Source organism: Nomia melanderi, chromosome 3 (genome assembly GCF_051020985.1).
Source record: "Nomia melanderi isolate GNS246 chromosome 3, iyNomMela1, whole genome shotgun sequence".
Taxonomy (NCBI): Eukaryota; Metazoa; Arthropoda; class Insecta; order Hymenoptera; family Halictidae; genus Nomia; species Nomia melanderi.
In genome coordinates this window covers 11523610-11551489 of record NC_135001.1, presented here as the reverse complement: position 1 = coordinate 11551489, position 27880 = coordinate 11523610, and the positions used below count along the sequence as shown (strand labels likewise).

At 36.9% G+C, this 27880-nt stretch overlaps 1 protein-coding gene across 5 annotated transcripts in view; it reads left to right on the top strand.

Annotated features, from left to right (window-relative positions):
- LOC116427342 (klarsicht protein) overlaps positions 1–27880 on the top strand; it is a 256385-nt gene that overhangs the window by 109690 nt on the left and 118815 nt on the right. For all 5 annotated transcript variants that reach the window (XM_076366198.1, XM_076366200.1, XM_076366196.1 and 2 more), the window contains exon 7: positions 19776–20036. In XM_076366198.1, coding sequence (XP_076222313.1) covers positions 19776–20036 — 261 coding nt within the window. The remainder of the gene's footprint in view (positions 1–19775; positions 20037–27880) is intronic.

Below are 27880 nucleotides of genomic sequence, written 5' to 3'. Positions count from 1 at the left end.
AGAAATACACGACAATTTGTCTAATATTTTAGTTGAAATATTCTAGTTCCAGTGAACTAATCAAGAATTAATTAACACGATGCGTTTTCATGCAAACGATTACAAGCCCATTTTAAACTCAAATATTTTTTTTGCCATTTTAGAATTATTGATTTTTACCTTGACGATGGATCAAAGCCAAATCAAAAAGATATTTCAAAAATTGAAAGGTACATAAGCTTTTAATAATTATAAGATAAATTTATTTAGAGAAGAATAAATTCCTATTCCTAACAGATTAAACAACTGAAACTTTAAACCATCATTATTGTCCCATATAATTACATTGTAAAATATCTTTGTATTCTCTTGTACTTTCTCCTATTCCGTTATCTGAATACCTATTGTCTAAAAATGTGAATTCATAGATAATTATTAAAAAGTCATTGTCCTATTATGAAGAATTATTCAATTATCTGTTACCAATGAACACTTATCGGTATCCATATCATTCAAACAGTTGCAGAATCGTTATCAACAAGTCAAAGCAACGCACAATATCGACCATACCTACCCCAAATATATAGGGTGTTATTAAAATCAAAATTATCAAAATATGTGGAATATTCTTTCAAATCATGCTATCCTTACGCTATATTTACAAAATTTCACATACATTTATATTCTAAGGACCATAAAAAAGAACTAGTTATATCAGTAAAAAGTGAGGATTATACAATTCAGGATGTGAGAAGTTAAAGGCTCACTTCACTTCCGCTTAACAATCCGCTCAAATTCATCGTCGATGCTTTCTAACGATTTCAAAATATACGCCGGAAAAATGAAGCAAAAGCGAAAAATCACTGGTAGTTGTAACTTCGCAGATTTTTCCGATTCTAGGATCTCATTAGTGGTCAGCGGTAACGATCGTCATCGAATTTCACAACGATGAATCGTTAAGCTGAACCGCGTAAACCATGGCAAACGATAATCGCCTACGAGCGAAGCTGTATACGTGTAAAATCGTTCTCGGGCCCGCAGCCGGGATAATAGTTTTCGCGGAATTCATAAAGGAGTAAGAGTCCCGGCGTAAATGAAGCTCCGCGCAATGTGTACCGAGAAACTCGCAGACCAGGCACCGGCTTCGACCCGCAGGAAACAAATTCCGTGCACCGTAAGCGTTTCGTAATTGTGCATCAATTGATATGTCAAGGATATTTTGAAACGGCAACTTCTAATCGATTGGGGGAAACTATCTTGTGTTCACGGTGAGGCAAAACACTTTCCAATCGCACTGTTTAGAGAACGCACGGTGTTTCATGTGGTGAACCGTTGTTATGTCATTTAGAACTGTTTCAGTTGAATTTTGTATTTTCAATTTTGAATCTTAAATTCCCAATTTCGATTTTTAAATTATGAATTTTGAATTTTTAACCGACAACAGTATACTGTGCATTTTGATCTTTGAATTTGCATTCTCAATTTTGAATGTTATATTTTGAATTTTTTGTATTTTTCAATTTGATGTTCAGACGTAGAACAGTTCCCTTAAAATTTCCTTTCCTTCATTTATCATTTCCTTCGATATTTAGGTATAGAACATCTTCCAAGCGATAAAAGAACATTTTAATGCTATTAATCTAGTTTTCTAGTCCCCAAATAACAACCTTGAAGAATGACAATCAGCATATAAATTCGAAAACTGGACAACAATAACTGTCACTATTTGTACAGTGCATAAACTTTCTTGGAAATAACGATAGATCTGGAGTCTTTAATCGTGTCCTTGTTTTCAAAAATGTAAGAGTCTAAAAGCAGTAGTTAACAAGTACAAGTCCAGTGTAGGTTCATTTCTTGTTTTATAAAAATAGAGAAATCGAAGTAACGTTATACGCCACGTAGTGTTATTGAATATTCAGCACAGCAATAGTAACATGTCTACTCTGGAGGAAACAGATGACGTTGTAGATAAAGGCGTTGAAATTGGTTTACAAAGGTTTCCTGCCTAAGATACCAATCTTTAAACTAACCTAACGCCAAATAGATTTAATTTAATAGAGGCAGACTAGTCCTTTGATTCTGTTTTATTTTGTGTTTGCAACATTTCATTCCTGAGATACGGGATTTCAAAGTAAACTGTAATCAAATCGATCTAACTGAACATGTACAGATGAGCTGCTTTATTTTGTTCGATCGTATATTTTGATAATCAGCATTGAACAATTTATCATTTCATTTTCTTCACTTCTAAACTCGAAATCTGCAATTTCTCGTGATTTTTTAGTAAAACTTTTCTGCATGATTGTATTAATAAGCACGCAGTAGAGAAATCTATTTTATTTTTCAATAATCGTTTCGTTATTTTGTTATGTTAGATGTAAGACAAGTATATAAACAATTCTTTCTCGAGGGAAGGTAACGACGTTGCATTTCTGACGTGAAATAATTATGAGATAAAACAACATTTCTAACACTATCATTTCAAGTGTGTCGTTGATACATTCAAGACTAGTGCTGTAGTTTTATATCGATTAAAATTTTTTTCCTGCGTACCAGTAATATAGTCTTACGTCGTTTTTAATTAGTCTACGAGAATGTTGTTAATGTGGTTTTACATAATTTTACAATTTTTCAGAAGAATATTGATCCTTGAATCCTACGTCATTTCAAAATCTATAGCTTAGAATTGCCAACATAGTTGTAACATATATTTTTGATATTACAATGTTATTAATAACAATATTAAAATATATGCAATAAAACAATATTAACACTACCAAAATAATATTAGTATAAATAAAATAATATTAGTACTACCAAAATAACATTAATATTAATATTTTATATGTACACAGTTACAAGCTTTAAGAAATTATATGCGGTCAAGAATGTGTTAGTAACACAGAAGGACCGTCCTAGAATCCCGACTGTCATCTTTCTACAACAGTTTCGAAACCAGGAAATTTTCTCCGCGACTCGGCATCATATTCCGGCAGACCGTACGCGCATAATTCTTTCGACTTTCACAGACAAAACTCAAGAAAGTTCCAGCCCGAAGATATGATCCTGAACAGCGAGATAATGCGAGATACACATACGTGCTGTGCATACGTGAAAGGGAGACGTGAAACGCCGGGAAAATGTTTCCGCGGTCAGCCTGGCGAAGCCTCAGAATGTACGCTCAATTCTGTTTCCACATGATAAATCGGTTCCGTGTAAAAAAAATCTACTTTACCAGTAGAAATATAGAGATTGACTCCAGACCTAAGAAATCGGTAGAATCATACGACAAACCCTACTAAAATGCACGTTAGAATTTGGGTGATTCTGTGAAATTAAACCAAATCGCGTGGAAAGAGAACAGTCGTTCGTGCTAAATGAAAATCGTGTGAGAAGAGGAAAATAATTCGTGTTAAACGATAATCCTGTAAAAAGTGAGAAATAATAAGTGTTATATGAAAATGGTATAAAGAGAGAAATACAGTTAACGATAAAAGAAAATCGTGTGAGAAGAGAAAAACAATTCGTGTTAAATGAAGATCGTGTAAAAACACAATCGAGTGTAGTCTGATTATTGGATTAAGCGGCGCTGTTAAATACTCGTGATGGTGACTAGGAATCCGATAAAGTTTATGCGAGATTTCGCCCCGCGGGCAGAGTCGAAAAACCGGCCCGTAAAATCGAATAACGCGATAGGAAATGAACGCTCCGCGCCGGCCGCAACCGGAACGAGGAACAGCCGGGCCGCATTGTTCTATGATGTATCGGTGCTTGTCCGGTACTTTCTACTATAAAAGCAGCGTAACGCGAGATGGAGCGATCGGAGGCGTCGTTCGCAAGGATCGAAAGACCAGAGGAAACCAAAAAATATAAAACGAACAAAACAGAACGGAAATAAAAACGGAGGTACAGGGTGTGACGAACTTCTGCAGCTAGAGAAAACTAGAGAAATGTGATGTACAAAGTGTACAAATGGGTACCTCGTTACAGAGTTTAACGAATATTATTAACCCTTTTAGTGTTTCTTTTGAGGAACCAGAAAATGTGTTATTTGACGTCAAGTTTTGATAAAATGGAAAAGATATTCGTAATTTTTAGGTACCAGAATATTATTCTCTTTTATAAAAATAAATTTATAAGTTTTCTTTTCCGAATAATTGGCTGTCTTAACGTGCAAATATCTATTCTTAATGCTTATAAAATAATCACATTTTACATTCTATACACAATATTAAGAAATCTTTAAACATAACTTCACTTCGTAAGTTCTCCAAACAATTCGATAGGAACATGTGTCATCCTGTTATAACACATTTCCATTTCACAGCCAGTACACTTTGTATTTATCGAGAACACTCTCCTTTCTTATAATACCATATCATTAGATTCCATTACTATCTTTCTCATAATCAACAACATCATTAAATCCACGTTACATCGTTTCACGTAAAGAATTCCTTCAGCTTTTCACCCATGTAGCAACGCAAAAGTGCCTGCATATATACTCGGCGTATACATCAAGCTTCTAACTGTGCGGTCATGGTAATTTACTCATCAAAAAATCCGCCACCGCGTTACGTTTCCTACTCCCGTCGTTTCCTTGACCCTAGTATCCGCCATATACGCCGATGGATTTTCGACTTTTATGAACTGCGGATCAATAAGCGGCCGTAAATTTTACGCGGCGGTCCGCTATTTATTAACAGACACCTGCGCCACGCCGCTTCGGCCGGGGAATTCTGGATACTTTCGTATCGTAATTATTCCCCGATAGATATCCATTAAGATATCGACGGGTCTGAATGAAATTTGAGGTATGTGAAGCGAGAAGCGATCGATTTACGGGTGCCCGCGCTGGATTTCCCGGTGTTTCCAGCTGCCGAGACCGCGCTTTGCATAACTCTGGGGCCGCGTGTATGAACTACATTCCATCCTCGGAAGAACATTGATCCCGCGCGCCGCGGGAGATAACGTTCGTTCCGGCTCTACTGATCATTTAGCTACCGCGGTTTATGCGTAATAATCATGCGACTTTATTGCATTTCGAAATTGCGCCCGGGTGATGAGATACGGTAGACGAGCCGGGCGTGGCGGCGCGGACTTAGCGGCGGGCGGAAAGATAAGGGGAATCCTTCATAAATTTTCGTCGGTTTCACCTTTTTTCAGCTGCATCGCTGGGTGCTGTTGCAGATAGAGGAAAGTGTATCCGGTGCCGGGCACGGTTGCATTAGGGTCAGTGGCGCTGAATGTGTATTCTCTTGTTCAAACTAGTGAGCTGATTATCTACAAGCCGAAAAAGAAACAGTCGCAGAACCACCCAGTTTTGCTGAGAAACATATAGTTCGCATCTTACGGCTATAACACTGACCCCCAAGCTAAACGTGCACAGGAACAAGGAGAGAATCGGCTACACGTTCCACCTCGACCCTTCTAGGAAACATTGGAACCTAGCCTCCGCCGAAACAAAATCCGACCCTATTTCGCTTGCGTTTTTCTTATGCGACTCGGAGATTTTGTTTCCCTATTATTACTTATATTTCGTAAAGACGACATGTTTTATTTAATAAAATACTGTAACCGCGAAGACTATTATTGAAAAAAATGCTGGCAGCGATTGGGTTAAAACAGGACACCCTGTATTCCACAATGTTTACTTGGGTAACCAACATTCGGATAATCGAAGTTCCCCGTATACTCTAGCTCGGTGGATTAGCCAATAACCTATAAACTCGAAAGTCAATGGCAAGGGGTTGATTGTCTCACTCACGACGATTTTTACCTCGAACTTGCTTAAGTTTCAATGCGTGATCTTTAAAACACATGTAAAAATGCAATTTACTCTTTTTTGCACAAAACATAAAGCATTGGTCATAAAATATAAAACGATTATCTTTGGAACTATTTAACCCTCGAATCGATTTTAGGTCCATTGAAACTGTGAGTTGATGACTATTATTTTTTTCTAATCTTTGTATTATTCAATTATTTAGTTAACGTAACACTACTTAGCAGTAAGAAAATGTTTTAAGAAGGTAGTACCTATTTTGGTACACTTAGTACCCAGATGGACGTGTGTAGGAGATACGAAGGCTACCATTATCTTTTCAAGTACGATCATGTGATTTTCTTACATCAATCAAAGCAGCATACGATTTTCTGCAAAAACAGTGTTAACCCATCTACAGTGAAAATGATATGTATGCGCTTCGTTATTTGATCATTAAATTTGCTCTTCTAGAAGATGTATTTGTTTCGAGGAAATCTGACGAACAAGAAAATGGACTGTAGAGGAATGCAGCAAGTGTTCCTCAAGTGCAAACGACTGGCGCATAATGTGCACTTTGTAAAGTAGCTCTGCACATGAAAGTACTCAATGAATCCTTGTCACGTGCAGTTCTTTCGTGTATAATTTTTTCACATTTTTATCATTCAACATTGTACGTTCTTCTTTATTCAGTTCTTTCGAGCTTATGAAGAAGGATAAATGCTGATTGCTTTACCAATTGAGCATTAGTATTGCAAAAATCGACATGCTTCATAATGGAATTACTACAAATCTCGACATCCAAGTAAATCTATCTTTGCTGCGAAATTCTGTATAACGCTAAACTTACTTTTACTTCTAAATTCTGAGTTAACTATACACATTATTAAATGCCAATTTAATAATCTTGTTTATCTGTCTTGCAATTTTACTTGTTGTACTAGACATAAAAATTTGTCAAATGATCTGTACGCGATAATATATTACGATAAGTTGTAATTCTCAAGAACCCTAGCTTTCCCAGCATATAACTGTTGCAAGGTCTGACTTCTATATTATAATATATAATATTTTATATTATTAACTTTAATTTTCATTGCAATCATACATCCATCATTTCATTTCTTTCAGGGTCTAATTTGTCTTATTTTTTTCTTGTCCAATTTGAAACAATGCTCTTGCCTAACGGAACTAGAATTCAAAGAAGAATTTGTAAATGCGGAAACAAAGGATCCACAGTGCACATAGAAACGCGGATGTGAATTCCTACAATAGTAGCCCACGAACGGAAACTTCTTTCAGCTATTATTTACACGGTCTCTAAGTGCATGACAAAGATACAGTTTTACTTCACGCATCACGTGGTTTCGTTTTCAAACGATATTTTCCATATTCATGAAGGTCATCGTTAAAAAGAAGCGTTTAGAATGTCACGTACGAACTCGGATCATGACGTTGATAAAAATTTATCGAAGATATTTGTAACATTAACAATCACTTATCGTGAATCAGAAATATGAGTTATATTTAGATAGGATTATCTGTATTTTTTGTTAAAATTATACATACACTGATCGTCCGAGTTAGAAGTTTGCAGGAGCACAAAACATACTTCTCAGACATATATATACTTTCTTTTTATTTTATTACGCGTCTGTAGATATTTTTGCGAATACAGTCATTTCCAGACTGTCAGACCAATTTGAAAAGTTATAATCGAACAAAATTCTTTTACTATGAAAGGTTTCGTCATATTTCCAGGGAAGATAAAGTTTTATCAGTAGCTAAGTCGTTAACAATCACAGTAGGCTTTCCAACGATTTATAATTGCACGATATAAATCAAGCCAACAATTTTCTCTGAACAATAGTACTCAAATAATAATTAAATTTTAACTTCATAATTTAATCACAGTGAAACTGTATCATCCTGCTGCATCGAACTAAGTGTCGACTGATACTCGCCTGTCGAACGGAAAGATTTAACACTGGATTATTTTATTGATTTTATAGGAATTCACATTCGTTCATTTAAACCTTGCCAATTAGATGTTTGACTCTTTGCGGACGCTGATGTTTACAAATATTGAAAACCCCTTCCGAAAGACGCTAAATTACGCACGAGACTTTTAAGTACTATAAAAAAAGAAAACTACAGATTATTGTTTCGTTGTTTAATTAATTAAATTACATGCTTATGACTTGCCGGTCTACACATCAAAGCTCCATACCGTGAATGCAAAGATTTTACCCCTAAAGTGTCAAAAGTAGACAATGAAGATACGTATTTACAGGGTACAACAATCCAATAGTCCAATTGACTCGTTTCGTAAATCCAGGGTTACGCTGCGTTGGCGTGAATATATTTCCAAAAATTCCATTTTTTCGCCGGCCAGCCAAGTATGTGCATAACCCCTTAACCGTGAAGCACCAATTAAGCCTATCTGGAAGTCGATCTCCGATATATCGGGTGAAGCCGGGTGCCTTTCCAGCGAACGGTGGCCATTGTTCTCGCGTGCGGAACGTCTTTCCGCGGCTGCCCGGCGCACAGAAAAAGGAGCGTCGCGACGATACACCGTGCAGCGGTCGAAAGTAACGCGGTCCGCGGTTAGGCGATTGCCCGGTGCTAACAGATATGTAGAACAATCGCACGTAATCGTACGCAATCTATCGGAGAAAGTGGGCTAATGCGAGCCGCGGAGGCAAACGCACACAACACCTTTTGTTCCTCGAGGATTTCAGCTACCCGGCTTCCCGCGAGCCGTGATTTTAGCTGTTGCCTGTTTATATACAGGGTGTCTCAAAAGGTTGTGACAGAACTAATTTTTTACTCAATTGAATAATATGAATAGCAAATATGAAACGGCTTGGAACGTATTAACCACTTGCGTTGGAAAGACGTGCTACGCACGTCGAGACATTTCTATCCCGAAATTCTCAATGATGTCTTTCGCACATTGATAATCTTGTTGCATTACGCTTATTACATTACTTCGAAATGTATCACTCTATACAGAATGATTAAAAAACAAAATTAGTGTACTTATCAGTGTAAAATAGGAAAAACAAAATTCATCGCAGGAGACTTTGCCAAATTTCTGAATTCATTTCTAGCGCAAGTGGTTAAGAAGAAGTTCGAAAACAGGGACAGAGGGAGACAGCATTTCCGTGCTTCAGCATGGGAAAGAGATTTGTAAACTCACGAATGTTCATACTAAACGATTTTCGAAAAAAGACAATTTTGAGGTGTTAGTTCATTTCAGTAGTATAATGTAAAATGCCTTAACGGTGTATTAATTTCATCAATAATCATGAAAAGAATCACAGGAAAAGAGGTTAACGCTAGCACCTGTAAACATTGTCCTCGCCTTTCGGGATACCCCGTAATTTTGAAGAATTAGTTGATTTTACTGTTATAATATGAGGTGCCTTAACACTAGAACTACCGTAACTCTCAAAATTACTGGTTTCGGTGTTTTTTCTCAATTACTGATATCTCGAAAGCATTGAATATTCGAAATAATCTTGAAAATAAATAATTTCACTTGAATACTATAATAAATGTCTGAAGAAGCTGGAAATAACCTATTGTTAGAGTTTCTATAGGGTTCACGTATCAATCATATTAAGTGCTCGGCAGTTCTAGTGTCAACGATATATTAGATTTATCAGTAATCGTGACAAGAACCACAAGACAAGAGGTTAACGTTATCGCCTATAAACTTTGTCCCCACCTTTCGGGACACCCCGTACAGGGTGATTCATCGAGTTAAGCCCGCGGTTAACGGCTCCGATCCTGCGTTTCGTGGCCGTAACTTCCGCAGAAAAGTTTTCTGACTATCTCGCCGCGAAGGCTTTCGCGGGCTGGCCCGATCGTCGATTTCGATACGACCGTCTATCAGCGTCGTTTCACGCGCTGCAAGTGCACCGAACGCGAAACGCTGTTTAATGTTTAGGTTTAACGGCGGGAGGGATAGGAAAGAACGAAATTAAAGGGGATTTTTGCCCGGGTCGCGGTCGTAATATCGTGTATTTATAGAGTAGGAGTCCGATATTAACGCGATGCGAAAGTTTATTTATCGTGCGTATAAAGAAACCATTAACGAGCGAGAAATTAATTCAGAAGTTTTGAAAGAAAGTTCTTAACACGTTGTCGTTTCGGATCGGAACGCTTTTCCCTCAATTCTTTCTTGCTTTCTTTTCTTTTGAAATCAATCGTTTCTCCCGGGTTTTTAAGGCGGATTTGAATATGAAAATTGAATGTCTGCCGAAGCTTTACGGTGTGATCACGAACTGCATCTGCAACACCTGGCTATTTGTTTTTATGTTTGTCGAAAGTTTTTATTATACCTGCGGGGATACGTTTAACGTCCTTAATGAACAGGAGGACTATAAACAATTTGAGATATAATCTTATGGACCAGGCTATCCGAGACAATTAACCTCTCGTAACTAGGATTAAATAAATTCATTCCACCGTGTGCGATCAATATCGTGTTTCTGGTTTATACTCGGCTGTGGGCTATGGAATGATCGTCGTGTCGTTTGGGCGCGAGCGATAGATCTATGCCCATATACAGTATGTTAATTTCAACTCGAGCTCGTAAATTATTCTTCCTATTATTGAAAGTAAGAGAAAATGACTACACAGGATGTACATGGTTTTAAGGCGTGCATTGCATGATGATAGAAAGAATTCTGCGAAAGTCATTTTGCCTTACTTTCAATAATAGAGTACATAATTTAGGTTCTTCAGTTAAAATTAACACCTTGCATGTATATAAACTGGTGGTACAATTGGATAGGGGCTGATTCTATGTCAAAAAATAAGTCGAGAATATAGAATAAAATTGTTTCACATAAGACTTGATTTTCAAGAAACTCAACTTTGAATATTCGGTGGGTACACGGGTACACGTGGTCATGTTTTACTGTGGATCATTGTCTCGATTGAAGTTTATGTTAATGAAGACTTCCAGCGTCATGAAAGTGTTTATCTTTTTGAAAAAAGTCACGAAAAGGTTTTCCTGTTACCGTGAATGTTCTGTAAGACAGTGTAAGTTTCTGTGGGCAAATGTTTCTGTTGCTATAGTTACTTCATTAACTATTGTTGTCTTGTCATGTACAATTTTATCGCGATTAATTCTTCTATTGCCAGTGTTCCATAAGACCGCATACTGGACAATTTTTCTATGTGATCACAAATAACGAAAAACTGAAATATTCCCATGTGCGTGGTCCACCTTGTGCAGCACTGTAACAAAATACAGTTGCGAGACTGACGGTCGTAACGAAAGTATTAAGACATTCTCGCTGACTTAACATCTCATCATCTCCTTAGAGTCTTCTCTAGAATTCCCTATAATCCTTAGGTAACTTAGCACGAGTATCATGTTTCTCGTGTTTCAAAAAATAAAAGAATTAAGAAGGAAAGAAAAACCATAGGAGGAAGCGAATCTCTTTCCGCGAATAGGCAGGAAGGTGCGACACTCGTTCGCGGGCACGTAGTGGGAACATTCGGTCATTTTCATATCGAAACTAACGAACTTTTAATGAAATTAAGATAAAAACTGTTCACACTAAGAAAAAATCTATCGTCCAGCTTGTTTACTTTTATTTCGTAACCAGTCTTTCGACTGATTACTTTGACACTAAAACTACTGAGCAGTTAAATTGACTTTTTGAAATTCCTCTACAGAGATTCCAATGGTGCATCTTTCGAGACTTTAATTAGTTTACAATTCAGTTTGCATATTGGTAAATCAGTTTCTTTAATAATTGCTCAGAGAAACAATTGTTATCTTTTTAATAATTGCAAAAAAAGAAATCACTGTTAACACTAGAACTACTAAGCGGTCAAAGCAGTCGACGATTGTTTTATTTTCCTGTAGTAATTATAAGAGTGTATTTATTGAGATTTTCATTGGCTTATATTTTAATTTGTGCACTACTAAGTCAAATTATTTACTATTTTCTCTAATAGTCTCTAATAGTGTAGGAGAAAGAGAATTTTATTTGAAACAGTATAATTATTTCATCACAGCTCACAATAAAACACTAACTAAATTAAACAACGCACACACTATTTATATACTCAGATGCTCTTGTCTCAATCACACACTTTCTAGAACATTCTTTCATCACCATGCATTAACTTCACATATATTTGGAATATTCTAGATTCTTCAAAAAAAGAACATTATTAACATATGGAGAAAATCAATATAATCTAGAATATTTCAACGCTTTGAACATTCATTCAAAACGCGCTCACACACACAGTCGCGTCATTCATCTATTGCACACACATTCATCACTCAAATACATCCATTCCCACAATAAAACTACCTAATCTGACAGTTCCAGTGTTAAGAATAGGTGTACACAAAGTGCCAGCACATTTAATGTTAATTCTATCGAAAGTCCTTCGACTTTGACAGAAAAATGGTCAAACGTTCCCACTATGGAGCGTCTCGCTGTAACGAGCACTCCGTCGAAATGGTTGACTTGGTTCGCGGAAGTAATAAAAGCTTTTAACGTTTCTTTTGTACGCGTGTGCTTAACCTTTGCGCCGGAGCGTACACTGCGTCCGCTTTCAGTGTTCTGCGATGCCCCGAACCGTGATTTATTTCTAGCCGAAGAAGTCAAGTCGGATAACGATCTAATCTTCGCATGGGAGGGAAAGGGAAAACCCACCGCGTATATCATACGAGTGATTTAACACCATCACATCAGGACATGTCTCTATTCCGCGTTGTTCACGAGAAGAACACCGGGACGGTACAAGGACAAAAGGGGCTTCTCGCTAGGGATTTTGTTTATGGTTCTAATTGATTATGTGTAACCGTATTGACGAATAGCAAATTAGTATCGAGAACGAGATGAGAAAAGATGAAAGCTGACCAATGTGGCCCGCATTTCTTTTTACGGCCCTACTTATGAATAACGCGGAGTACAGTTCGTCTTTTTCGAACTGAAACCCGCTCTGTCGGCTCATATCATAAACATCATTATATTACAAACTTTTCAAAATATTACACTTTACCTTCGAATCGTACTACAAAACTACATACAAGCATCAGTCCAATTTTATAAGTTTCCAATTTTTAAAACTCATCAGCATTCCCCGTTGATTACAGCATGATTCTAGTATCCAAAAAACTGCACTAATTGTAAGATCATTTCTTCTCAAGAAATTTTGTGTCTCAACTATAAACCGTACGACAAAATTACGTGTTTTTTAAACAGTACAAGCACTTCGAATCTTTGCATAGTCCAGAATAAACCAACCGATCGTTCGTTTGCGAAATAATCCTGGTATTCAAAAAAACCTTCGCCGAGATCGCTCTCCTTCAAAAATTCATAAGGCGATATGAAATACGTTTACGTTAATTTGAGCAAAACCGGCGACTGATTATGTGCAAACGATGATTATGCACGGGTAGAAGGGAAGCAGAGCTGGAAGCAAAAAAGAAGAGATGGGCGGCGTGTTGCGCGCCGGTTCTTATCGTCCGCTTCGATCCGGCCAGGAAAATCGTAATCCTACTTTATACTTCCTTCTTACCGGGAATCATGTATGACGATGTTCTTCTCGCCGGCACATGAACCAGTGGTGTAACGTTGTTCCTGCAGACTCTGTTCACCTCCTCATTCGCTATTTTCCTTCTTTTTGAAACCTTTAACTGTCGGATTTTCTCGGTACACAGTGTTAATCATAAACTTCGTTAACAAATGCTACTCCTGTTCCTATTCGGTTATGAGCGTAAAATCGTTGTCATTCAGAATTCTTGTTGTTTTTCAGGATTCTTTTATTTCTAAAAATAAAAATAAACAAACCTGTTTTTAAACTAATTTCATAGAGCAACATTATAAACTTTGGTATTTACCATTACCCTTTGTATGCTGCATCGATACGTGAGATATTGAAAGAAAATAGCTTTAATTCCCTAATTCATCGAGTGCAAAGGGTTAATATAAAAATAAAGGTAACAAAAAATATAAAAAATTGCATTACTTATGGATGACCCAATACATAGATTTCCGAGTTATCGAGGCTCGATTGTACAGGATGGAACGAAACATAACTCGATTCTACACCTTCGGTTCGATGGATATTATAATAAAGAAGCTACCCCAAAATTCTCTTTGTTTTTAAAAAAGAAACAAAATCTTTTATTGCGTCATCGTATTCTACTCCTCGAGTAGACGAATAATCTCGAAGGAACCATCAATAAAAAATGAATAGTTTTGTTCTAAATCACCGTCGAATTTCGCGTAGAAGACTAAAGGAACGCGATATCGATTGTCCTTGATCAAACGCGTCGAATCACGCTGTAACACCGAAGTCCATACATTTCGTTCCACCCTGTACATACTGAACACGAATAATTCGAGTTGGCGTTTTTGCGTCCCGAGTTCCAGAGGTTTTTAATAGCGGAGCGAAAGGGAATGAATAGTTTTTGGTATCTTGCAATCTTGCACTTTCAAATTCCCCGCGAACACGTAAAAATCCGCTGTCTGCTCATTACCCGCGCACGATTGATGAATTTCATCTGGTGTCAGTTGATCGAAAGGAGGAAGCTCGCCGGCTAGACCTCGCGCCGCGCTGTTGCTCGGTCCCGGTGAAAAATGAGTAAAAGCACAGTCGTTTCGTATTGAGTTTCACGGCTTCGGTGCCATTAATATCGCGTCCCGTAACACCTGGATCGATACGCTCGCGAGATCGTGCGCGACTGCGAGGAAACGCTCCCCGGGAACCGCTCATTTATCTGAGAAACAACTGCGGCCCGTCCCGCGTGTGTGTTTTTATTAATAAATCATCGTCGAACTGTTCGGTTGTTCGGCCCGGGAACACAGGTAATCGTTGCTTCGCTAATGGGACTCGGAACACAAGAATTTTCATGTTCGTTGGGAGTGAAACGAATTCAACGGGGCTACGGTCAGTCGCGAAGGAACCAATTTATTTTCAATTTGTTAGCGTAGAGGCTATTAACGATTTGCCGACGTGAATTATTCAACGGAGCGGGATAACAGTGGTCTGGCTCCTGTTCCCGAGCTCTTGAGGAGAAAAGCTTTTTTCAAGTGTTCTTGGATTAATTAAATAGTAATATTCCAATTGTTGATATCAATAATTAATTTAGTTTAGTGTTAGTTAATAGTTTTATTTAAGATTTATTAAAACGTTATGCTGTCGTTTATTATTATTTGATAAAAATACGACGTCGTTACAAGTGTTAACATTATACTGTACACTTCAAGTCGCGAAGCGTTAACGTTGAGTTTTATAAAATCGTAATGAAGGGTCGACATGAATTCGTAATAAAGGGCTCAAAATTACACGGTTCCAAATTGTTCCTTTAATCACGTAATTATCAATGTTACGAGGTTCGATTCCAGAAACCGTGTATTCAGAAGATAGATCGCCGCTGACATCATATTCTTGGCAATGAGAAACCTGATATCAGATGTATCATATACAGTAACGAAAGGATTTCGATGATTCGACTCCGTGATAGCGTATTAGAATAATATTCAGGGTGCCGTTGCGTCTGATGTCATGCTGTGACAGGTACCCCGATCGAGTGTCACACATGACTCAAAACATGACGCTTGATTACACGCTCTATATGAGAAGTGGGTACAACGCGTCGTGTGTACCACTTATGTCCAACATTATGGAAATTCTTGTTAGATCTGTGCACACATCGTAATCCGGATCGCATCAGATTTATTCAAGGCGACAGATACTGTATGCAGATAACATGCGATAGGGATCGTTATAAACTTGTAAATCACGATGGCGGTAGTTTTAACACTTTCACCACCACCGAACCCAAATTTGTGTGACATAATATTTCAAGGCCCCAATACACGCTGAGAAATGCAGCAGTGCAGCATCGCTACAAGCGGGTTTGAGCCCTTTTCACTTTTCGCTTGAGTGCAACATGTACCATGAAACTTTGGGAGACTCAAACCCAACACTTGTAGCGGTGGGTTTGAGTGTTCCATCGTCGAAGGTTTCAACGTGTCTGGAGGCTTTTAGGTAAACCTAAACTCCGGTAACTTACCGAATGAACCGAATTTTGTTGGATGTACGAGATATAAGAAAGACAGTAGAACAATCGTTATAAAGAATTTTGATTTTTTAGATCAATGTTAAATATTTTCGTCTTGCAACTAATAAAACAGTTTATTATCTTTATTCGTTTTTACTTATTTAAAGATTCTAGTGTTCTAGTGTTATGGACCTGAAATGTTTTTGAACATAAATAGTTTCACTTGTATACTATAACGAAGTGTCTGAAGAAATTGGAAATAATCTATTGTTTCAATTTTTATAGAGATTACATATCGATTATATTACAGTTATATTAACATGTAATTCTTTTTCGTTTTGCTTTGGTTTTCCTTTAAAATATACCTCAGATGCATTCGTCCTGCGTTTGACGAGTGCACACTTGATTTTTCATTTTATTCTGCGCAAAACGAGAGAGTTTTTCAAACTAAATTCCACAGTTAACAAGTTAAATGCCCCGTAGTTCTAGTGTTAAACGCTCAGTAGTTCTATTGTTAAGTTTACAAGCAGGAGTCAACAGCTTTATCCCGCTGCCTGACAGGATTATTGTGCGCCGATCTTCGTGGCGATTCTGTTTCCCGCTTCACGTCAATTTTTCACCGCAAAGTCGCGCCACGCGCGAGAATATTCATTGTCATCTCTTTTTCTCGAACACGACCCGGCGAGCCATTAATTTCTCCGCGCGCCGTTTTCTGCGGTCGCGAGATTTAATGTGGCCTTTAATCGCACGTCCGCGCGCCGCCTTCCTTTTAAAGGCATAACTCAATCTTCCGCTGGCCGGCGAGACGCAGGAACTTTCGGCGATCGCCCCCGATATAACGGTACTTAGCCAAAAATGTAATTTAAAGCCCATAAATCGAGCTTCATTTAGGTTCCCGGCTGACTTTCGAACGGGCTTTAATAACCTCGCGCTCGATTTTTCATCCGACACGATTTCCAATTGATGGAGGAACAGCAACGCGGCGCACGGTAGTCGATTAATCTAAAAAGTGGGACAAAAATCAATATTACTTGAAAACTTCCGTTTATGTCTTGCTAAATCATCAAACAAAATGTAATTACTAACAACTGAGAATTCACATCGTTTCCTTGCTACTCGCTACAACGGTCTGGATCATGTAAACTGCCAAGACATGATCTTTGAAGATGACTATCGTTAACAACGTGTAACTTCGAAACTTTTACATATTCTGACTTCAAATAACTTCGTAATATGGTTAAAATGGTTAAAATGGTTATGGTTAGTAAATGTGCGTGTAAAGAAGTTAAGAAAGACTACCGTTGTGATTTAAAAGAACGTTCTCAACGTAACGCAGAACGATTGAATTCTCGTTGAATAAGACACTCGAGCTTATTATAGTTTGGATGGGAATAGTATACCTCTCAAATATAAGTATCTCAAGAGTACAGTTTCGCACGTAGAGAGAAGTGATATGAAGGAGAGATTTTTGTGCTTATACGTAAAAACCTTTTAACGCGTTCACTGTCAGCCTCATACGTTTGTGCCGATAATTATCTTATGGTTTACAGAAATTGAAATTGAAATTAATACTATAGACATTGTTGTTTAACCCTTTGAGTGCCACGCAATTTCTTGAGGTAAAATATATGGAATGAAAAATTGTGATGTCAAATTATCTAATAGATAATAAATATCTTGCTGAATGTCACCGTATTAGGTAGTTTAGACATCCTGTATAGTAATGCGAAGTAATGAATTTTTATTCAGTGGAAGTTTAACCCTTTCGCCTCGAAGAACGTACACATATGTGCTCAAATAATTGTCGCTTATGTAAGAAGAGTGAATTCTAACGTATGAAAAGTTGTGTTTTCGATAACATTGAACAATGTTTTATATATTTGGTAATATTTTTCCCAATGATGCGTTTCAAATGTTCGTATCGGTTTGCGACCAACATTTTCGTTCAATTCCCAACATTTTCCGAACAATTGTACTTCAAAATTTGAATCAAACCAACAATCTACCTGGACTGATGTGGTCGACATGTTACAACTTTATTCATTCCTCGATTTCCGTTCTCATTAAATAGAGATCTATAAAAATCTGCTTGCAACGCGTTCCACTCACAGAGTTAATGATAAAGGGTTAATTGGAACGGTATTGGGTGTCGTTTACGCAGCGTGTCTTTGATATTGCGGCGAAAAATTTAAACGGGAATGGATCCATCGGAAAAAATAATTAGAAATCGGGGGATAATATTTTTTTCATTAGCGACTTCGTTTCCGAGATAATCGACTTGGAAAGTTCGCGTGACACGCACACGTTAGTATTTACGAGAAGCAGAAACGATAAGTCATGAGCAGACATGATAGACTGTTACTATTGAACGGCACGCGCGACCGACTAATTTTCCAACCCGATTATCTCGGAAACGAACGTACATATCGCGCCAAAAAGTTTTATTCCACGTTTTTCCTTTGCTTAGCTTTGCACGTGGATTCATCCTCTTTCCTAGTTATATCGAGGTTTTGGAAACACTTTGTATCTACAGTATGTTCGAAAGGAAATATTGAATTTTGTTTCTTGGATTTTATAGAAGTAACTTTATGAATAAGTAATTATGTTTTAAAGTTAAATGATTTCAAATTGCCCAAAATTTGTATGCTTTCGATGATAACTTTATATTCTTAAAGGATTATTAATTAGCATTACATTTACGTGGAAACCAACTTCATTTATTAATGACATTATTATGTTTTAGAAAAGGTATAAAATTATCGATGAATTTTATAATACTTTATTCGGAAGTATCTAGACTAAATAGAAGATAATGAAAAATTTTCGAATAATATGAAATATAAGAGTTAGAAGTTTAAAAAAAATGTCAAATCAATTGAATGCTTCAGCTTTCTAAATGTAGGGTTGAAGATTTAACAACAATTTTTGCTTTCACATTTCAATTCAGCGTTTCATGGTCATCTTTCCTGGGGCCTCTGCTTTTTTTGGGGACTAGCAATTTTAAAACACGAATCTCCTGATTGATGATTATGTCAGGCAGATGACGAACGGTCTTGTTCGATGTTTGCTTTTTTTGTGAATAGTCCTTTGTAAATGCTACGTGGTGTTGGGTGACCTCGATCTTTTAATGGCACAGTATTGTGTCGAAGTTTTATTGAATCGTTTATTATTTAGGTAACAATAAACAATGGTAAAGCTTTGTTATTTATTAGGCGTTCACCTTCTATCAGGGAACACAATTACGTGCCAGTTTCATGTAAATGGAGTCTTTCGTAACTAGTGTAAAAAAACTGTACTCATGCTAAATTTAGGATTATTAGGTAACTGCAAAGAGTTCCTGTTCTTCGTCTATAGGATCAGTTCATTTAATTAGCTTTATATTAACGCTAAACTCGTACGTGTATGCAAACAGAAATATTTTAAGCCATTATAGCAACTAATTAACACCGTCTAAATGATTTATCCGATGAACGTTATCCACAAAATAATCAAAGATGATTTTATTTATCTTTCATTGAATAATTCCCTGAATATAATGATTTTTGTAATAATTTTTTGATAACAGGGAATACTATTTTTCAGCTGTGTTTTAATGGAATTCATAATATATTCAATTTTTTTTGTTACTAAGATGCTCAATATTAAAAATTCTATGTATATGTATTTTCTAATATTTACCACAGACTTAACTTATTTTTATTATGATTTAAAGTATTTGAATTCTTCAATTATCTAATTTTACTTCAACGATATCTCTTAATTCTTACAACTCCTTAAGTTTATTATACCAAGAACAAGGCAATAAATCAACGTTCGCATACTCGAATTATTATAGAATACTGAAACTTCAATTAATTAGTCTTAGTTTAAAGCCAGAAAGAATTGTACAAAGTCGTCGCGAATAACATTAGGTATTCTGTACCTTCTTGTTATTTAGGAGCAAGTAATAACCAAGATTTGTGCTTTGATTGATTACAGGTACTCCAACGAGACATAGAGGCGCACGGTCGAATCGTCAGTTCAGTGGTGAAACTGGGCGACAAAGTTTACACGCAACAATTAGAGAAACGGCAAGAACAAGAGGAACAACAGGAACAAGGAAACGAACGAGACCAGTGGGAACCGCCGCAGGCTTTACGAATCGTAAGATCTCTGGAACGTCGTTGGCATCTGCTGTTTCTACGTGCCTTGGAATGGCAATGCCACATCGAGACACTTGTATCTCGAATAAACAACAAGGTGAGTCTCACTGATTATCTTCTTCCTTTATGATTTTGGTTCCTTTATATCATCTTACTTAATGAACAGACAATGTATAACAGTGCTTCTCAAAATGAACATTCTTTAAAAAAATATTTGAATATATCTTTAATATATACATATTTAATTTAAATGTTTAATTATAAATAAACCATTCTTCCAAATATTTTTCTAAGGCAATTAGTTAAGGGAATTCTTGTTACTCGACTTGTTCATTTGAATAATGATTATGAATTATTTACAGCAGATTATTCTATTTACTCTTTAAATAAGTGTTATATACATAGAAACTAATGTGAGAAGAATTTTACAGTAATGTTTAACAAAATAATTTTAATAATAATTAAATAACAGTCAATAATTATTCGTGTACAGGGCGTTTAACGTAAGGGGCCCATAATTTTCGGTCATGTTCGCTGATCCAATAAAAAATGTTGTCAAATGAAAGTTAATCAGTTTTAAATCTTCTACAAATTGAAATATAAAAAGATATTTAACAAGAGATTTTTTCGATAGAAAGTCAAGGCCACCTTGTTCAATGAAACTTTGTATTTTTTATTTCATCGTGATATATCTGATGCCAAGGTGAAGTCAACGACCCATTACACCCCGACCTTCAAATTACATTGAAGAAGAATCCTTGTGGATTCGCACGTAAACGCTCTTTTCGTTTTCATAACACTGCTTAACCACGACTAGTTCCTTGCGAAATGTAAAGAGTAGATCGTCTCGTTACAAAGTAAATATATGCAATCGTCTTTTAATTTACATTTTAAAAACGATATTTTTAAACTTCAGACGAATTTATGACAAGTCGATAGAGATCCTTCCAAACCGATTATCCGAAACACGGTTCGTCTCCCAATTAGTTCAGCCAATCGGTGTTATACTGTAACTGAAATGTGAATAATAACATGCGACGATATAATGCATGTTGCGTGTTCACATTTACCTTACGTACTATATGCTTCTACGATTTTGTTGCGCTCAGGCTCGTTTAAACGCGTAAAAACTGCACCTCGGAGAAGTGAATGATGCAGTGCCAGCTTTAACCAGTTAATTGTGTTCGACGAGTATACCCGTCATCTCGACACCGAAAATAATACTAATTTCGTCAAGAATTAATTATTTACTATTTCAGATGAACATTTAATTCATGCTCAATTTTGCGTTAGTTTTCTTATTTCAATATGCGTGTTTATAAAACTCAGTATGAATCAGATTGACTCGTTCCATAAATCTAAAAAGTAAAAAAGTAAAAAGTAAAAAGTAAAAAGTAAAAAGAACAGTGTTAAAGAAACGGTCGGTTCACGAGATTTGGAGCTCTCGGGCAGGCCATTAATACGGAGAGATCGCGGCGCGTTCCTTTTCATGCTCGTTCATCCCGGCGTGTTCGCGTGAAAGTCCATTCGCAAAGCGCTACCCATAAAAATTTATTAATTTAACTGCGCGGCACGCGATTCGACGGTATTTTATTCCCCTTCTCGAGTCCAACTTCGAGTCTCTCCGAATGACGCGCGCAGTGCGTAGGACGAAGGAAGTTTCGAGGTAAACATGAAATTTGCAATTTTTATGAATGTATTTCCAGAAATCAAAGTATTTCACTGATTTCTCTGACGAATAATCAGTAGAATTCGGAATCTGTAAAATATTATTACATTATAAATGTTATTATCATTTTCTCGTATCATGTGCATTCATTAGAATTCTGCACTCTCAAATGTCCCATAAATGCATAAAAATCTGCAGTTGAATTACTATTTTACATCACAAAAGAAACATTTTTCGTTTCCTCAGTTTTGAATAATGTTTAAAAAAACAAGATTTAGCCGAAGTTATTTAAAAATAGTCTCTATTAAAATATTAATACATCTTTAAGCAAATAATTACAGAAAAGAATAATATTAATGTAATCAGATGAAAGTTATACTAAAGTAAAGGGATTAAACTAATATTAAAGTAAAAGGATTTGCTGCGACATAAAGACACTTGCAACACAATGAGCTTTACGATGTAGGTGACTGAAAAGACGACTGAACCATCGAATCGTCCTGTCGTTAAATAACAAAAATATTTAGGATCCTAAAAGTTATTACTACATACACATCTCTCACGGACACGTGCAGATCTAGGGTCTGGTTCCCACCTTAGTAGCGATTGACCTGTCGTAAAACTCTAGATATGACGCATCGGTTAATAAATCTATTGACCACGTGCTCATTTAGACCTAGTAGACCTGCAAAGCAATTTTCTACCCTGTGCGGTGCAATAAACGGTATACTTAGGTTTCAAGACACCACTCGTAATTAACATTTAACTACCGAATATAAGTTTATTTACCTTAACACCAGATTCACGGAACGAGTCAATATGACTCATATTGAATTGTATAAACATCATTTGGTAAACTTTTGGAGTCGATTTTGATTGATGCAGTTACACAAACGTGAATCTTAATTATCTACCTTTAAACCTCTAATCCTTAAATTCAGATGAACGAATATCGATTTTTCCAAGGACGATAGAACAAACTGTACAGTAAATGTCCGTAAATCTAATGTTAAAAGTGTTAAATATTCGAAATGATTTTGAGAATAAACTGGTTCACTTAACTCCTTGACCTACAATATCTTTATAGAAATTGTAACAATAGATTTTTTTCGCTTTTTGTATATATACATTTTAGTATCTAACTCCTTGTATTATGTTTTATTTTACAATTATGATCGACACCACTGCTTCATCGTTAATAATTTATTAGAAAAAGAAAACATTTTGACGCTTATTCTACGTCTACGTTTACTCCGAAGGATAACGATTGATAATAGAAAAATAATATTTAATTTGAATTCAAGGGGATTATGACATTATTGTTTATTAATTCTGTTTGAAGTCTCCGTCACTAGTCTCGCGCGATGCTGTAGGGCAAGGGGTTAATTTGATCCATACGTTACAACCTCGTTCAGTCCTCGAACTCTTGAATCCCATTCAATTTATGAAGCTTATAAAATATGAATCTACACAAATATACAACATAAACCGTAGTATTCATTTATTTCTCAAATGAGAATCGCAAATAATCCATTCGCACGATCATAACCGATAAAGTCGATTTCTCTTGTCTGCTCTAACACCTACAGCAGCGACGGTTTTTAATTTCATCGCGCGAGCAACTATGTAACGCCGCAAGCGCCTCGTGTGCCAATTCTCATCTTTATCGTAACGCATTCGTATGACACACGCCGGTAATCATCGATAGCGGTTTTCACCGATTAGATACCGGGAAACGCGCGCACCGGTCTCCCATCTGACAGGTGAACAAGCCTGCACTCGGCCCGATATGCGCGGGATCGCATGTTGCTTGCGAGTGCATTCTGTAATTTCGAAGCAATCAGGGCTTCATTGACCTACATGCTGACGATTGATTGAATAGCAACGCCCGACCGCCTCGGCGGACGATTTGAATGAAAGTATCCCGACAAGTGAAAGAGGGAAATAATGTTGAAAAGTGAGACCAGTGGGACTAGCTGATACCTTCGTTTTATTCACTCTTCTTTTTTACTAGCAGTGGATCGACGCTGGTTAGTAAAAAAGTGAGAAACGAGAACTCTTTCTTATCAATAATGTTTTATTCGTCGTATCTTTATATTTCTTTGTAATTCGGTCAACGCTTGAAGCGTTGGCTTATTGTTTTTGACATATCTATATTGAGAAATTTGATTGTTTAACTCGTCTTTCAGAAAACTTGACATCCTACTAAATACAATAATGCTTCGCATTCAATAGCAAATTCTTAATTGATGTCTAATCATTAATATCATTGCTTCCTATTACTAATAAAGTGTTTCCCATGGTAACGAACACGTCAAGCTATTTAGTTTTCGAAATATTGTGGATCTCTCTCTCTCTCTCTCTCTCTCTCTTACTGGATGTAGTGTGATTTTATATTGAACAGTTCACGAGTTAAATTATAATACGAAATTCCGTGGAAAATGTATGCCCAATAACTGTTCAGGATTATTTCACATGAAAATCTCCGGTTTCTAAGGAAACGGTGCAAGGAATGAATCATTTCCTTTACGATGGTTTGTTATCATTTTTAATCTACGATACACTGGACCCAGGTAAATTACAGCGTAACATATTTACGTTCGATAGCGGTTTTTATAAGACGGTTCTTGCAGTTTCACGGTGTTCTAAAATAAAAAGCTAGGGAATTGTGAAAGTGAGCCCGATACTTTGTTTTCATGCAAATTTACGTGTTTACGGGGTAATGTTTGAAAGCTGCAGTTATTTAAGTCTCCGCTTCCTGTATGAAAACATCGAATACCGCAGCCCCCACGCGTTCGCTGGAAATGTGTTTAATAATTTACGTGACACATAAATATGTAGCACAGGGAAGGAGCCTGATCGGTTTTTAATTAATCGTAATAAAATCGAAATGGAGTTTTCGAACGTTTAAGGTTTATTATCGATGCGTATTTTTCGAAAGAGATATACGAGTTCATATTCGGTTTTACACGCTGCGAAATGGATTTTAAAAAATAACCAAAACGAAGAAGTGGCTAAGAACCGCTTTCTATTATGTATAAATCTTTCTAAGTGTTACAGACTTCGAGAAAGTTGCAACTATTTATATGGAAATATAAAATATAGCAAAGCAACGTCGAGAGTAATAACATTTAACGTTGGAAAACAGAACTATCTATAATCGAGTTTGCTTTACGCGTTTAAAAAATGTTTGTAACGTATAGAGATTGGAAATTAATTTTTAATTTGTGGATATTTTATTATGATAACAAGGGCTTATAGCTTTAAAGTTATAATGGAGGACGACATTTGCATGCAGGCAAACTGGTTAGGTAGGCTAACTTGTACGCAAATTAGTTACCATACGATTTAGATAGTATTCAATTTCATCATGGTTGATCATTTGTTTCAAATATGTTAAATAAGATAAGATGCTTAACATATAGCGAGGTGAAAGAAACTGGGCCTTAGTCGAGTTTCCTGCGCCATTCACCGGTACGCAATGCGTTAAATCGATGAAAATTAGAAAAAAATAGCGAAAATAGCACAAAGTAGACACGATACGATCGCTTTAGAAATATTTCCGACATAAATTGTATCCGCTTAACGGGAAGTGAAAGTCAAAGATGCAGCTTCCAACTGCGCGTTTTCAAGTTACATTATCTAAACGCGAAACAGTCGATACATCAAATTACAATAAGTCGTGCGCATTAAAAAAAAACAAGTAAATACTGATAAGTATCAACGATAAGTAAAAGCAAATGCTAGACTTCCTGCAGATAATCTTTTACTACATAGTAAATGCTGGGAAATCTGAAGTAAATATTCCAAAGAAATTAGCTGAAATTAAACACTTCGCGTTTTTAATAAATACTAAGTGTTATACATAATTTGAAATATTTACCGTAAAACTCAATAAATACGGATTCCAGTGTATAGAACTAAGTATTTACAAAACCCATAGGAAAAACTTATAGGCTAATTCCAGGCGAAATAGCAATGTTTTCATTGAAACGCATTTAAATGCGAACTAAAAGGATTGCAACACCAGATTCCATTTCTAAATATACTTTAATTACTTTCTTACAAAATAATCGACAGGAATTAAAATGAAAAACGAAAAAACATCGATCCTCATTGTAATTGTACCAATTGGTTATGCAAAATAACTGAGCCGACCATTTATCTCGGAATTACCCTATTAATTTCATACGTTCAATTTAACGTCTACACTAACAACTGAACAATGACTTACTACGGCTTCCCTAAAATCTCTTACGCCAGTCAACATAAAACGAAATGAAACGAGCGCAGTTACTTAGAGGAAACATCCACGATCTATCCAACGCGGAAAGAAATCGAATCGGCAAGAGGTTTCTATCCGGCGCGCTCGGAAACGATCGCTCGGGAACTGTATCGGTCGGAATCAGCATCAGATATCGACAAGACCGTATCGTGTAGGCACGAGAACGTTGTCCCCGGTTTTTTGCCGTCTCCGCCGAGCGAGCAGCGTTGCTCCGGCCGAGATGTACTGAATTTATTTATGCAAGAAAAAGTGTCAGCTCGCTAAGGGAAATCGTTAATTATTCGGTCGACGAATTGCATCCGGCTACGGGGTTACATTGCACATGCACACTACGATATCAGTGTGCCGACCCCTTTCTTCCATTTCTTTCGTTTTTCCTTCTTAACACTTAACCAGCCGGTTGTACAGTGAAGGGATTTTCGTTGACGGCCGGTAACATTTTGTACATTTACGGAAGGAAGAGGTGAAGTATGATCCTTACCAGAGAAAATATATAAATTTATAAAGAAATTGATCATTGTTATAGTTAATAACGTAGAGATATCTTAAATCTACAACAAAGTTTAAACGGCTATTTTTACTTGATCAGCCGGTTAAGTTTTAACACATTGCCAACCGCTAATGTTTTGCTAAAATTTTTTATGGGGCCAGCGATTTTAGATGCCAGATCAGCACATGGAACATTGAAATAAAATTGTTCTGTCTTTCAATTTATTGAAGACCATTCTTTGTGCCATAGTTGCGAGAAATGTCGTGAATATTTTACCAGAATGTAATGAATATTTGCAATGAAAATTATTATTGCGTGAAAAGGGCTATTTCCGTAATCGTTCCCGTTCCTGTTTCCGATACAACACAAGGGGAGCGCGATGGCGTGCTGGAATGGTTAATTTTTCCAAGATTCGTGGCGGGCGTTACGATCGTTTCCAGGCACGATCGTTTGTATCGATTGGCCGTGTTTGCACGGTAAAACGATCCGCGCAATAAACTTCGATTAACGTGAGTAATAATCGGTCGCGCACCGCTTACAAAGCTCTCCGACGGTTTCACCTCGTGCGTATTTATTTGCTTGCGAAGCAGTTGTGCTAGATCAGTGATCCACAACTTGCGGTTCGCTTAAAAACCATCCTGGCGCCATTTTTTCTGTTTGTAGTCGTTCATAGACGTTTAACTCCTTGTCCTGTGATTTCTTTCGTAATTGCACTCGCTGAGATGACTTTGTCAGTAATAATTTACCACGTTTGTTTTCTATTACAATAATATTTTAATGCATAGTATTTAACATATTACACTTAGTATTTTGCGGCTTTGCATTAATGACAGCAGCACATCGATCTAGCATGGACTAAATTAACCGAACACGATCAGACCGGGAACTTTTGAACGCTACTGTAGACTGTCTTGGTCCTTCAGGTCTTAACGTGTTCCGATCGACTCATCTAGGTCTATTACAGCTACCAACTTTGATAAACGCTCTGTATATTCGTGACACGCAGAACAGACCAGTACGCGTGCGTCCTGAAAATTGGTCCCCAAAAAATGCCAGAGTTTCGCCGGCGCGGGACCAATCCGCACGTAAAGGTCGCCGGCAGAACGAGATACGAGGCGAAAGCTTCTCACAGCGTGGCCATTTCCGGACAAAGAAAGTTCCCAACCGCTTTTCGAAAGTTTTACAGCCGGTGGTGTATTATAATAAACGAACACACGCGGGTTCAGGGCGGCCAACCGGGGGAGGCCATGAAAAGTCCAAATTCAGGACAGACGGAGGACGAGACTACGCCTCGGACTCGTGAAAGTTTTAGGAGGCCAAGCGTCTAGCGCAGTGATGCGCAACCTTTCGTGCAAAAGCCAGTGTTGGCCAACGATCAATTAATATACGTTGCGATTGATTAACACTAGATTTACGGAACGAGACAATTGGACACATATTGAACTTTATAAACATTATTTGGTAAATGCTTGAGTCGATTTTGATTGATACTTCGAG